Here is an 11219-nt window from a genome sequence, read left to right as displayed (position 1 = left end):
GGCTGTAAGTGTCACGTGGGTTTTGACTATAAAATATTTTCCCTGAATATGAGCTACCAGACATGTCGTTAGAAAGACTATAAACCCAACCTCAATAAGTATGAATGCAACCCAGAACACATCACTTATCTGAACTATTTTTAAAATAATTTTACCAAACACCATAGTGTGCCTGTAGCCCCATTAAAAACGCATAATGTTGCCTAATGTCATTTTAGACTTTGGGAAAGAGCCTGAGCAGGTTAAATACAGGGCTCATTATAAGAGGAACACATGTACTTCCGCTCCAGTCAGGCTGCGCCCATAGACTGAACACATCAACAAAGGACTAGACATTTCTCTTCGCAGTATAACCGTGCTACCTGTAAGTTGATATCTTTGAGGTTATATCTTTCTGATGTCGCTCTTACTTCTAAATACCTTCATCGAACGTATAGCTGTGTTTTTATTACCCAAGATTCTGAACCATCTGCTACAGTATGTTTCGGTGACCACATAAAGGGAAGATCTTCCAGTCAGTGTTTATAAAAACATCGAAAGTGGGCTCCACATATACAGTGATATTGTATTTGAATGTTGTTTAAAATAATTTTCCAGTTGCGTCAGTGCTGACTGCTGTATTGACCATTTACATTGAAGTGGTCTTATTATCTGTTGCACCAGGATAACTATTTGGATCTCCTATCTGTGGACATGAATGTATAACAGCATTTTAGGTTCATGTTACAATTGTCTCTTTGGGTAATGGTTGATCGTCATGTAAATGCATACAGTTTTGACTGTACAGTTTGTACGTCATAGTGGTTCAACATTTGCATCAATGTGGAACCTGTTTTTAACTGCAGAAAGTTATGTAAAAGACGGATGGCACTAATCGTGTCACTCATCTGTCCTTAGAAGGTTGATCGTGTGGAACATAAGTCACCTTTGCTTTTTAGAATTGAAACTTTAGCTGTAAGCTGAAAGTGGGCCATGGAACAAAGTTCAGCTAGGTTACTAATAGATTCTCTAGTTGTCACATTTACGCCTACACGGGGTAAAGGTCTGGCAATTATTAGTATCATTTGCCTCTGGGAATGAAATTATACCATTAAAGTATTCAAAGCCAATATGCATATTAGTAGTACTTTATATAATATAATATGTTTGCAGTTATTGTAGATTCAGTTTAATTTACATATTTTTACAGTTTGTATTGCCAGAGTCCAAATTGCTGCAAAGTAGTGACGGTGGAATGAAGCTCATTGAAGCCAAGAGGCTTTTTCATCAAATGTGTTAAAAAATTATTCACTTCCTGTGGCTTCAAAAGCCTGCGGGGGACGTCTGCTGATCAAAAAATAACTTCATAATTGAATTTGTGAAACCACACTGAGGTTTGTGTTAATTAATAAGCTGGTTTGTTTGTGTTTGTGTTTGTGTGTGTGTGTGTGTGTGTGTGTGTGTGTGTGTGTGTGTGTGTGTGTGTGTGTGTTGTTTCAGCAACACTGGCAATTCAGTCAGAATTAAACTTTCATCAAAACGGTATGCAATCGTGCACTTGCATCGCTTCAATAGCCACGAGAAAACATTGGATCCAATTGATTTGAGGCACTAATTTTAAAGACAAATTCTCATCGACCAGCGGTAGGGAACCTATTGCTCGGGAGCCAGATGTGGCTGTTACGATGCCTGCATCTGACTCTCAGACATGTCTTAACACAATAAAAAAAAAAATAAAAATTTCGCTGACATTTTAAAGTAAAACATTTCAGATATCACAGTGTTAAAAATACCGTTCAAAATGTAAAACTTTTCAATGCATTTTAATCCTAATCTATTTTCTACTGTCCTTTCGATATTTGCCGAGTCAGACACCAAAACTCGAGTATTACTGAATAATGCGGTAGCCTACCCGGGCTTACCTCCTTTGATCAACTAGTCAGCTAGCTAATTCGGCAGAGCCTTTTGGCGAAGAAGATGGCAAAAAGAAAGGAAGATCTGGACTATGGTGCAAAACCATGCATAAATCGCATTCATTGTATATTCTTAAAATGAAATTAATTAATGCTTTCTTCAAATAGCGTAGGATATATTGACCTACATGGAATTGGTTCTAGCGTCGTTAATGTACAAAATGTATCAAAGTGACCCCCACATCCTTCTATTATCTGTATGTAGCCATCAGTGGGAAATATTTGGACACCGCACACCTAGCCTGGTTACACGCTCCACTATATACTTCCTGGATTACTCAACACAGGCGCCTAAGCCCATCACTAATGCATATTCTGTACACTATTCAATAAGAAATAGAGAATCAACTAAAAGTAAAATGTTTTTTGTCCACAGAACAGAATGAATGTGGGTGTGGCACACAGTGAAGTGAACCCAAACACCCGGGTCATGAACAGTCGAGGGATCTGGCTCACGTACACACTTGGTGTTGGAATACTTCACATTGTGCTCTTGAGCATACCGTTCTTCAGCGTGCCAGTGGTGTGGACTCTGACTAACGTCATACACAACTTTGTAAGTATCAGCTTTGCATGTCGCTAGAACGGCTTTAACAGCTGACCCATTTTTGATCTAGAATCTTTTGTCTAACCTTATGTCTAACCTTATGTTTGTCTGAGATATGCTTTATTTTAGAAAAGCTGCCCTGATAAGATCGCTGCTTCAAATGCCTGTAGAGCAGTGCTTCTCAACTGGTCGACCTTGTGGAGGCGTAGCAAGGGAATAGCACAGATGAAAACACGAGGCGCGTTCACATACATCGGCTCATTACATTATTTATTTATATTTTGCCCAGGCAGAGACCCTCAACCCACTGAAAACAGTTCCACGACCCACCAGTTGAGAATCATTGCTGTAGACCACAGGTGTCAAACTCAAGGCCCGGGGGCCGTATGTGGCCCGCTATAACATTTTATGTGGCCCGCGAAAGCCTTGAAATAATGCGTGTCCAAAGGACACTTCTTTTAATATTATTTTAAAAAATATTTGTATATATATATTATTATTATTTTATTATTAATATTAATTTTGTCTTTATTTTTTTACTGAATATAAATATATTTAAATAATTAAAATTTTGAATATATGAAAAATATTTTTACAATATAAAAAATGTGATATTTAAAACATATTTTTACAATAATTTAATTAACATTTACCATTATGTTTACTATGAATGATAAAATAATATATTAAAGTAAAAACAAAATTAATATCACTAACAAAAAACTTAAAAATATATATTTTTTAAATCAAAAAGACAGTCTTTCTTGCTAAATGTATTTGTTGTAAATATTGAGAGAAAACCTTATTTTTTTGTTGTCAAATCCAATTTAAAATGACTTTTTTATTAGTTATTAATTAAAGTAATAATTGATTAGATTTCATTTTAGTATGATTCAACTGCGGGATTGATAGTCGAAGCAATTTAGTGCCCCATGTCACACGAGGTAGGTATATCCGTGCCACGGTTAAAAAAAAAAAAAAAAAAACTTAGCTTAAATTGTGACTTTGTAGTATGACATTGTTAACTTCAAACAATGTCTAAATTGAAATGTTGCATTAACTTGCATTGTGAATAAGCTCTTCTGCATCCTGGGTCTGCCGGTCTCCGGCTCTATCCACCGTGATTCGGTACTGACTGAGTTATTGTCTTTAGGGAATGTACGTGTTTATGCATGCAGTGAAAGGGACGCCCTTTGAGACCCCTGACCAAGGAAAGGCCAGACTTCTTACACACTGGGAGCAGCTCGATTACGGCATGCAGTTCACGTCTTCTAGAAAATTCTTCACCATTTCTCCAATAATTTTGTAAGTACCTTTCATCCTTCATGAAGTGCTGATTTGCTCAGAACATGAATCTCAGCCCTCATACAGGGTCAAATCACATCTATCAATAACAAACTATCATCGTTACGTCATAGGGTTTGCACATTATCCGACGTTGGTATTTGGAGCGATGGTGGTGCTCAAATGGTGCATGAACTGGTACTTACTTATAACAACGTTTGGCCAAAAACAACCTTTTTATTTTTACGAAATTTTGTGACCATTCAAGAATATGAAATCAAATCCACAGCAAATTGTGTGCAGTTTCAAGTGTTTAAAGTGTGTCTTTCTGCATAAATGTCCCGTGTTACGACGTGGACACCTCAGCTTATAGACAGGTGCGGTAGAAAAACATTTGTGTGTCTTATATTCAGGTGCGCTCAATAGTCTGGAATTTATGGTAGATGCCTCAGGGTGTGTGACCTCTCCCCTCTTTGTCTCCACAGATATTTTTTGGCAAGTTTCTACACAAAATATGACACAGCGCACTTCTTCATAAACACTACTTCCCTTTTAAGCGTGCTGATCCCCAAGCTACCACAACTGCATGGAGTGAGAATCTTTGGGATCAACAAATACTAAGTATGGATCAGGTCTGTTCTGTTAAACCTGCGTGTGTGATATGTTGTGCAGTTAATGACATGAATTTCATTGTCACTGAAATCACTGAGATAAAAACATTTTAAAGTGGAAACTTTTGAAGACCGACTGCAATGTGCATTTTTAACTCGTGTTTAACACTTAATGATGTGTTTTGGTGTGGGCTGACCTGGGCTGGCCCGGGTATCAGGAGGCTTTTTTTTTTAAATCTGTAGGATTTTGATTATCCGCTGCTTATTTTGTAAGTTATAAATATGTGAACAGGGTGTTGCAATGGGGTAAACTTACACAATTGTTCATGTACACACACACACGTGTATATATATATATATCTATATATATATATATGTGTGTGTGTGTGTGTGTGTGTGTGTGTGTGTATGTATGTGTGTGTTTTTTTTATCTGACTTGAATTCACTTGGTGAGACAAATTGTTATGAAATTTGTTTGGAGCCATGGCAATATCCCAAATGTATTTTTCAAAAATGTTTACTTAGTAAGAGTCAGAGCTGTGTCTCTATGTTGGTACATTGGTTTCATAAAGGTTCTCAAATTGGAACAAGACAGCTCCAGTCTGAGAATGAGAATATTCACGGACATCATGACATTATTAGTAATTGCCCCTGCATTTGACTGTTTGCATTTTTTTTTTTAACCAACAAACTGATAACTAATGAAATCAGAAGCAGATGTTGAAGTATACAACTATTTTGGGTTTATTTTGATTTCAGGGGGTTTGGTGAATAAACAAGCTTGTCATATTTTATTGCATCAAATAATCATGTTTAGTTATTGATTAGTTAGTGAATAAAACTACAATTGCACACAGTGCAAGTACAAATTTAACGAACATGCCTTTAGGAAGGAAGATTGTATTACGGACATGCACTATTTCCATGTTTTAGTGGGCCGCGTAAAACAATGTGGTAGGCCCGATCTGGCCCCCAGGCCTAGAGTTTCACACCTGTTTTGTGTAGTATCTTGTTTCGTCAGTTACTGTAGATTAGATTTTTAAAAATGTTGAACTATATATGCAGTTGGGATGTGACCAGATTAAATTGTTATTCCAAAAATGCTTACTTTGGTGCGAAACCAGCATTTTCAACGTCTGTGTGAATAAGAAGTCATTGGCAACAATCCCACAGCAGTTTAACTCCCAACGTGCTCCCACAACAGGGGTTGGCCGTTATTTTAACTCTGGATCAAAATCTTAAGACTAGTTGAAAAATTGCAAGACTGTACATTTTGCACTAAGTAGAGCTTCACAATGCAAAAAGAAGTGGGAGTAAGACAAAAAAGCCATTTATTGCAAACAAGCATTAAAGAGAAATGGCTTGTTCATCAGCTGATCAAAAGTTTAAGACCATAGCTTAAAAAATCCTCGAAAATAGAAAGAAAATTGAAGATGGCCTCACAGACGGCATCCACTGTCTAGAACTGAGGTCTATTTTTGTAAACTTCCCTTGCTGTCCATCCCCCAACGGAATAACCTCACTCTTTTGGACCATGCTGCATGTTCCCCTGATTTAAAATCAGGGGAACAGTATCCTACGTGTTCCACGCAGGATGGTCCAAAAGAGTGAGGTTATTCCGTTGGAAAAAGTCCTTTGTCAGGTGGGCATTGTGAACTGCAGTGATGTCCTGTTGAAAAACACCACACAGACAAGGGCCTTCAGTCATGGGGGGTGCCCACTGCAACACGTCCACATAGCCAGCTGCCGTTTGATTCCCCTGCACGACCTGAAGCACCATTGTTCCACTGCAGGAAAAAGCACCCCAGGTCATGATGGCAGCCCCTCCACTTGCCCGTGTGGAACACATCTCAGGTGGGATCTGTGTTTTTATTAGTTATTAGTATCCACAATTTAGCGTTTCCTAGTTACATGATAGCTGTTTACTCTGCTGGGTTTTTATTTATGCAATGAGGCACGTTCCACAGATGGCCCCTGCACCACACTTTGGACACCTATGCGTGTTTTGCCATGAAGACGAGTTGTGTCCAAGCTCTGCCATCTGAAATGGGCTTATTAGGTGCTGTTGATCACACAAACTCATGTCAAAAAGAGAAAAAAATAGAAAACGTATTTTAAAGTAATGACATGCTGGTATCCAGGAATTATGTACTTTTTTACAGTTCAACAAGACATCGTACAAAGGACGACACACTGTTAAATTATGACAATAAGACATGTACATGAATACAGGAAGTGGGATTTACAACATGAACCATAAAATATTGAATATAAACTGTGTGTGAACCTTAAGGGCTTTAATCCTAGGCGACCGCCACATCTTTTCCAATTAAGAAAAACCCACCAAATTCTGATCAAATATCACTTTTCTGTAATAGAAAGCTTACTTCTGTGTCTTCTCTCCCACAGGCCACTCTGTACACAGACCCACACCCACTCTGCTTCTATCAGTGCCTTGTCTTCCTGGAGTTGCTGTGATGTAGTCCCTATGATTACCATAATGACCTACATATCAGTAGAAAACGCAGACTCTCTCGATTCAGAAACTACTGGAATAATCTTGATTGTTCAAGATTTATGGTCATGTGAAAAGAGCATCCTATGGTTGGCTACAGCAGTGTTAAAAGTTTTTTTTAAAAATCGGTAACATCCCGTGGGACTGATTAAAAGGCATTTATGGGTCGGATATGGCCCGCACACCATAGTCTGCCCACCCTATCCGAGAATAATCAGCATTTAAGTAAAATACTTTAAAATGAAGGCGTTTCAAGAAGACACGCAGTTGAGATCCTGACACTGCTTGTGCAGCACTCCTTTATAAACCTCAAAGTGATGGTTCAAATCTTTCTGTGTGTGGATTTTAAATTTACTCCCCAGGGCGCCGTCTGCAAAGTCCGCACCATAGAACACACGACCTATCCGTGAGTGGACCAACGCCATAACACACATTACACAAGGCTCTCGGGTGACGTAAAGGTCATATCCAGTGCATATATACGGCTGCTGCGTAGTGTCCTCAGCATGAAGACAGGAGGGTGGGACTGGTGTTGAAACGGGGCCAGGCGATGTGTAACTGCAAGCGGGGTATGTGTCGAAGGAGTAGCAGCCACCACCCTGCACGCGGGCCACAATGTCAATGCATACCATGACAGCGTGATGAAGCGGGTGCTTACGTCTACAATCATGGCCGACTGCAATGATTGTCTCCGAGACCGGATTGACCATGACTGCCCCCACTGCCTCCATTCCCAAGTCCCTTCCCTTTTTGGCAGCAGCCACAGCGTGTGACATGTACAATTGCATCTTAGCTTTTTGAGCTCTGCTGAAGAACTGTCCTCTCATGGCATCTGTCACATGTTTGTCTTCATGGAAAGAGGTGGGCCAGTGCTTGCTCGCCTGCTCGAATTGGGGCCTAGTCAAAGGAGGACGTGCCGGGACCTTGACAACGAAAGGCTCACCTAGTCCATCATGTCCAACTCCACCTGATGGCAGCAGAGATACGATGCTGACCGAGGTCATGTTTGGTGCTTCACTGACGAGACATAGCAGGACCTCTAAAGGGTGACGACAGCCCACCTCCTTGCTCGCCCGGACCCTCTTCACATGCTGAAGGCCCTTCAAGGGGTAGACGCTATTCAACTCTTTGATGAGTCGGGATGTCTCTCTCTTGTTGACAATAGGTGCAGCAAACACATCGATCAGCTCTATGACTTGTGTCTGCTCATCTGACAGCACAGGATGCGCGATCCAAGAGTCAGTGTCACTCATAGTCCCTTTCCATCGCTTCGTCTCTGGCTCCATTGTTCTGTGAAATTATTCCAAACCAAATTGAAACAGAATTGTTAGTTTGTTTGCACACAGCAGCTGTAGTGACCAGGAAATAAAATATGCACGTGGTGTTACACAGACAAAACATTTTGCATTCAGCCATTAAATCGTTTAGCCATTAAATCATTTGAACACAATTTGAATGTACTTTAATTCTATAATAAATATAACATGATTTTTTTTATCAAAAGGTGTCCAAATGTCAGATTTAAGATAAGCTAAATAATTCTCTCAATAATGTTTATTTTAAATGTGTACAATGTCTACCTCTATATATATATATATATATATATATATATATATATATATATATATATATATATATATATTTTTTTTTTTTACAACATTGGGCACATAGTATATCAGCTAAGTTCATTAGGTTGATCACATCCACACAATTAACAACACAAGCCCAACCGGCCACATCATGAAGAGAATTTGCCCAGTCTAATATCGAATACAAGCTGCATCAACGACAGTTTCAGCTCAGTTTGGATTGACACGGTTACAGAGGCATCAGTTCAACACGTCTACTATTGTGGTTGCATGTTGTAGTAACTGCACTGCGTTGTACTGAGAGCTACGTGTTTTGACTCGCGGAACTAAATTAGGTCACCAAAAACATGACTTACTTTTATACCGGCCTTGTATTAAATGTTATATTAGATTGTCCAGGTGCTTGTAAAGCTGTGACCACTTGATCGGCGCAGCAAACTCAAGTCATTAACAGAAATGCATGTTTTTGTTATGGGTACTATTACATAGCGAAGGAATATATTAGTCAAATATTCTCATGCTACTACATAATACACATGACAGCATGAATATATTGATGTTTACACTATATTTCTACATGCTAACTGTGATATAACCATCATACTACATTATGGGATTCAATTATAGAGTTACTTGCTTGCTTGTCTAAGAACTACAGTAGTTAACCCAGAGCCTATATGGCCAGCTACAGTAAATGTCACACACACACACAATGCAGGCAACCATAACACTATGATATTTATGCTAAGAGTTGGGGGAAGTAGCGTTTATTAGCAGAAAATACCAGACCCAGAGGACTACGAACCAAGATGCATTACCATGGAAACCAAGCCAAAATGGGAGTAAAGAGGAACTTGAGATCATATGTTCACTACTTTGCTTCAATCACACTGCTTTAGAAAACTGAATCTGAAATGGACAGCCACATGGTGAGCCTTTATTATACATTGGACTCCCTTCAGCAGATTGAACAGTTTGTTTCCTACAAGTATAATGTCAGTCAGGAAAATGTAGACCTGCCAAGGCCAAACACCACCCCGTGGTGATGTCTGCAGTTGTCCTTGGACCAGAGTTCGTCTAAATCACATTCAAATACAAGTTTTGTGGAAAGTGTAGTTTTTAAGTTGCACTGGTGACATACAAACACAGCATGCTGCGTATTTTCCTGTATTGCTGGCAGAGGTTACAAGTGCTAACTTTACTTTTAAGCATATCAGGTTAAACATGTTTATATTTCTGCTATGTTACCACAGAGAAAGCAAACATTTGAATTAAAAAATGCTGATCCACTGATGAGAGTTTTTTATATTGACATTATCCCCTAATCAACATGAATTTTCTTTTGTTTAATGGAATAACTTCATGGAATAACTGAGTCAAAGTGAGGAACTTCCGTCTTCACTTTCTTCCTAGAATAAGCTTTGTCTTCAAGACTTTGGGAACATAACGAATGGTCAAGGATATTCTGGTTCCTCTGGTCAGTGTCTCTCCTGGCTTGGCTCCAGCAGCCGTCAGGTTAAGCACCTTGTCTGTCAGAGTGTCCTGCTCGCAGGCTTGGATGCCATGGAGAAAGTTCTGGTACATGTCGTCCTGAAGTATCAAAAGGCTGTGCGGCCTCAAGAGCAGCGAGAAAAGATACCGATTCTCCTCTGCCAGCAAGGCGTTGCCCTCCAGCTGATGGATGGGTTTGTAGAAATCCAGGAGGGTGTGAGAGCCAAGAGTGATAGTGGTGACTGTTGGGTGGTACAAAGGACCATCTTCATGTGGCATAATCCCCTCTCCTTGTTTATACTCATTCACCAACACATGGTTGGCCGTTTTCCCACCAAATGCACCATAACAAGAAACTTTCTCACAATATCCATCAAGCCAGGAAGGGATCTTTTCCTCCAACATGCCTTTGGAATGTGGCAAACCTCCCCAGTTCTGAAGCCTTCTGCCAGACAACTGGGTCCATTTAGGTTTAGGTGATTTATAGATCTGCTGCAGGAGGTAAGACTCCTCGTCTCCAGATATGAAACTTGGGATGTAATACGCTGTAGATGGAGCGCCATGTACAACAAATTGCTTCAATTCCTCCGAAACACAAGATGGACGTTCCATGTTTCCTTAGAAAAATTACATGAAATGCTCGTTAAATATTGCAAATATGACAACTCGCGAGATTTCGAATGATTACCAAGCGATTGAAATGGGAGCTAATAAAAAGCAAAGCATCCACTTTTTAGTGACCCTGTCACCATACTCTGTAAGAGAACGAGTCGTACTTGTCTGCCTAAGTGAAGTTTTTACACATTTCCAACAGGTGTACAGTTTTACTGTTTGTTTTTGTCGTCCCGACGAATTGGTTGTTGGGGTACCTGAACGGGAAGCACAAGCTACTACTCATGACCACGTTGTAAATAATGTTACGAATATGGTGCTCAAAATACAACATTAAAATATGACACAGTGCACGAATAAACAAATGAATATGCTTTACCTCGTCTGACAGCAATAATTTTCTCGATTTATTGTGTGGTCAACAACAGCAGCAAACTGAACTGGGTCTGTAGCGGAAATGCTACCGCAACACGACTGGGACGATTACGCTCCAGCGGAAGTGACATCACTTGGCGATCCAACGAAAAGGAACTCGGCATTAGGGCGATTTACCGTATTATACTCTGTTGATAAAATAATCAATGACGCGTTGCATTTGTGTCGTACATTGATCAACGA

General features: G+C 39.6%; 3 protein-coding genes across 3 annotated transcripts; 1 reads left to right on the top strand and 2 right to left on the bottom strand.

The window, feature by feature from the left end:
• The first annotated feature begins 289 nt into the window (after window positions 1-289).
• On the top strand, window positions 290-5075 carry ormdl1 (ORMDL sphingolipid biosynthesis regulator 1). The gene is made up of 4 exons (XM_054787498.1): window positions 290-364; window positions 2329-2508; window positions 3653-3804; window positions 4269-5075. Exons 2-4 carry the CDS (start codon window positions 2335-2337, stop codon window positions 4402-4404), a joined length of 462 nt encoding a protein of 153 aa, XP_054643473.1. The 5' UTR covers window positions 290-364; window positions 2329-2334; the 3' UTR covers window positions 4405-5075.
• Window positions 5076-5142: 67 nt separating this feature from the next.
• On the bottom strand, window positions 5143-11081 carry adat3 (adenosine deaminase tRNA specific 3). Its single transcript, XM_054787490.1, has 2 exons — window positions 10981-11081; window positions 5143-8199 (listed from the first exon to the last, which is right to left on the bottom strand). The coding sequence occupies exon 2, from the start codon at window positions 8193-8195 to the stop codon at window positions 7161-7163; it is 1035 nt and encodes a 344-aa protein (XP_054643465.1). The 5' UTR covers window positions 8196-8199; window positions 10981-11081; the 3' UTR covers window positions 5143-7160.
• alkbh6 (alkB homolog 6) lies at window positions 9250-11089 on the bottom strand. The gene is made up of 2 exons (XM_054787491.1): window positions 10981-11089; window positions 9250-10606 (listed from the first exon to the last, which is right to left on the bottom strand). Exon 2 carries the CDS (start codon window positions 10599-10601, stop codon window positions 9897-9899), a length of 705 nt encoding a protein of 234 aa, XP_054643466.1. The 5' UTR covers window positions 10602-10606; window positions 10981-11089; the 3' UTR covers window positions 9250-9896.
• Window positions 11090-11219: the final 130 nt, after the last annotated feature.

The sequence above is a fragment of the Dunckerocampus dactyliophorus genome, chromosome 9 (assembly GCF_027744805.1).
Source record: "Dunckerocampus dactyliophorus isolate RoL2022-P2 chromosome 9, RoL_Ddac_1.1, whole genome shotgun sequence".
Taxonomy (NCBI): domain Eukaryota; kingdom Metazoa; phylum Chordata; class Actinopteri; order Syngnathiformes; family Syngnathidae; genus Dunckerocampus; species Dunckerocampus dactyliophorus.
Note: the sequence above shows the minus strand (reverse complement) of the source record. Positions and strands in the feature narration are given on the sequence as shown.

What these genes read in the sequence shown, in the direction of transcription:
- ormdl1 (XM_054787498.1), top strand. Translation starts at nt 2,335, where the DNA reads ATGAATGTGGGTGTGGCACACAGTGAAGTGAACCCAAACACCCGGGTC. An exon ending in CTAACGTCATACACAACTTT is followed by an intron (nt 2,509 to 3,652) that starts GTAAGTATCAGC and finishes TATTGTCTTTAG; the next exon opens with GGAATGTACGTGTTTATGCA. An exon ending in ACCATTTCTCCAATAATTTT is followed by an intron (nt 3,805 to 4,268) that starts GTAAGTACCTTT and finishes TTGTCTCCACAG; the next exon opens with ATATTTTTTGGCAAGTTTCT.
- adat3 (XM_054787490.1), bottom strand. Translation starts at nt 8,195, where the DNA reads ATGGAGCCAGAGACGAAGCGATGGAAAGGGACTATGAGTGACACTGAC.
- alkbh6 (XM_054787491.1), bottom strand. Translation starts at nt 10,601, where the DNA reads ATGGAACGTCCATCTTGTGTTTCGGAGGAATTGAAGCAATTTGTTGTA.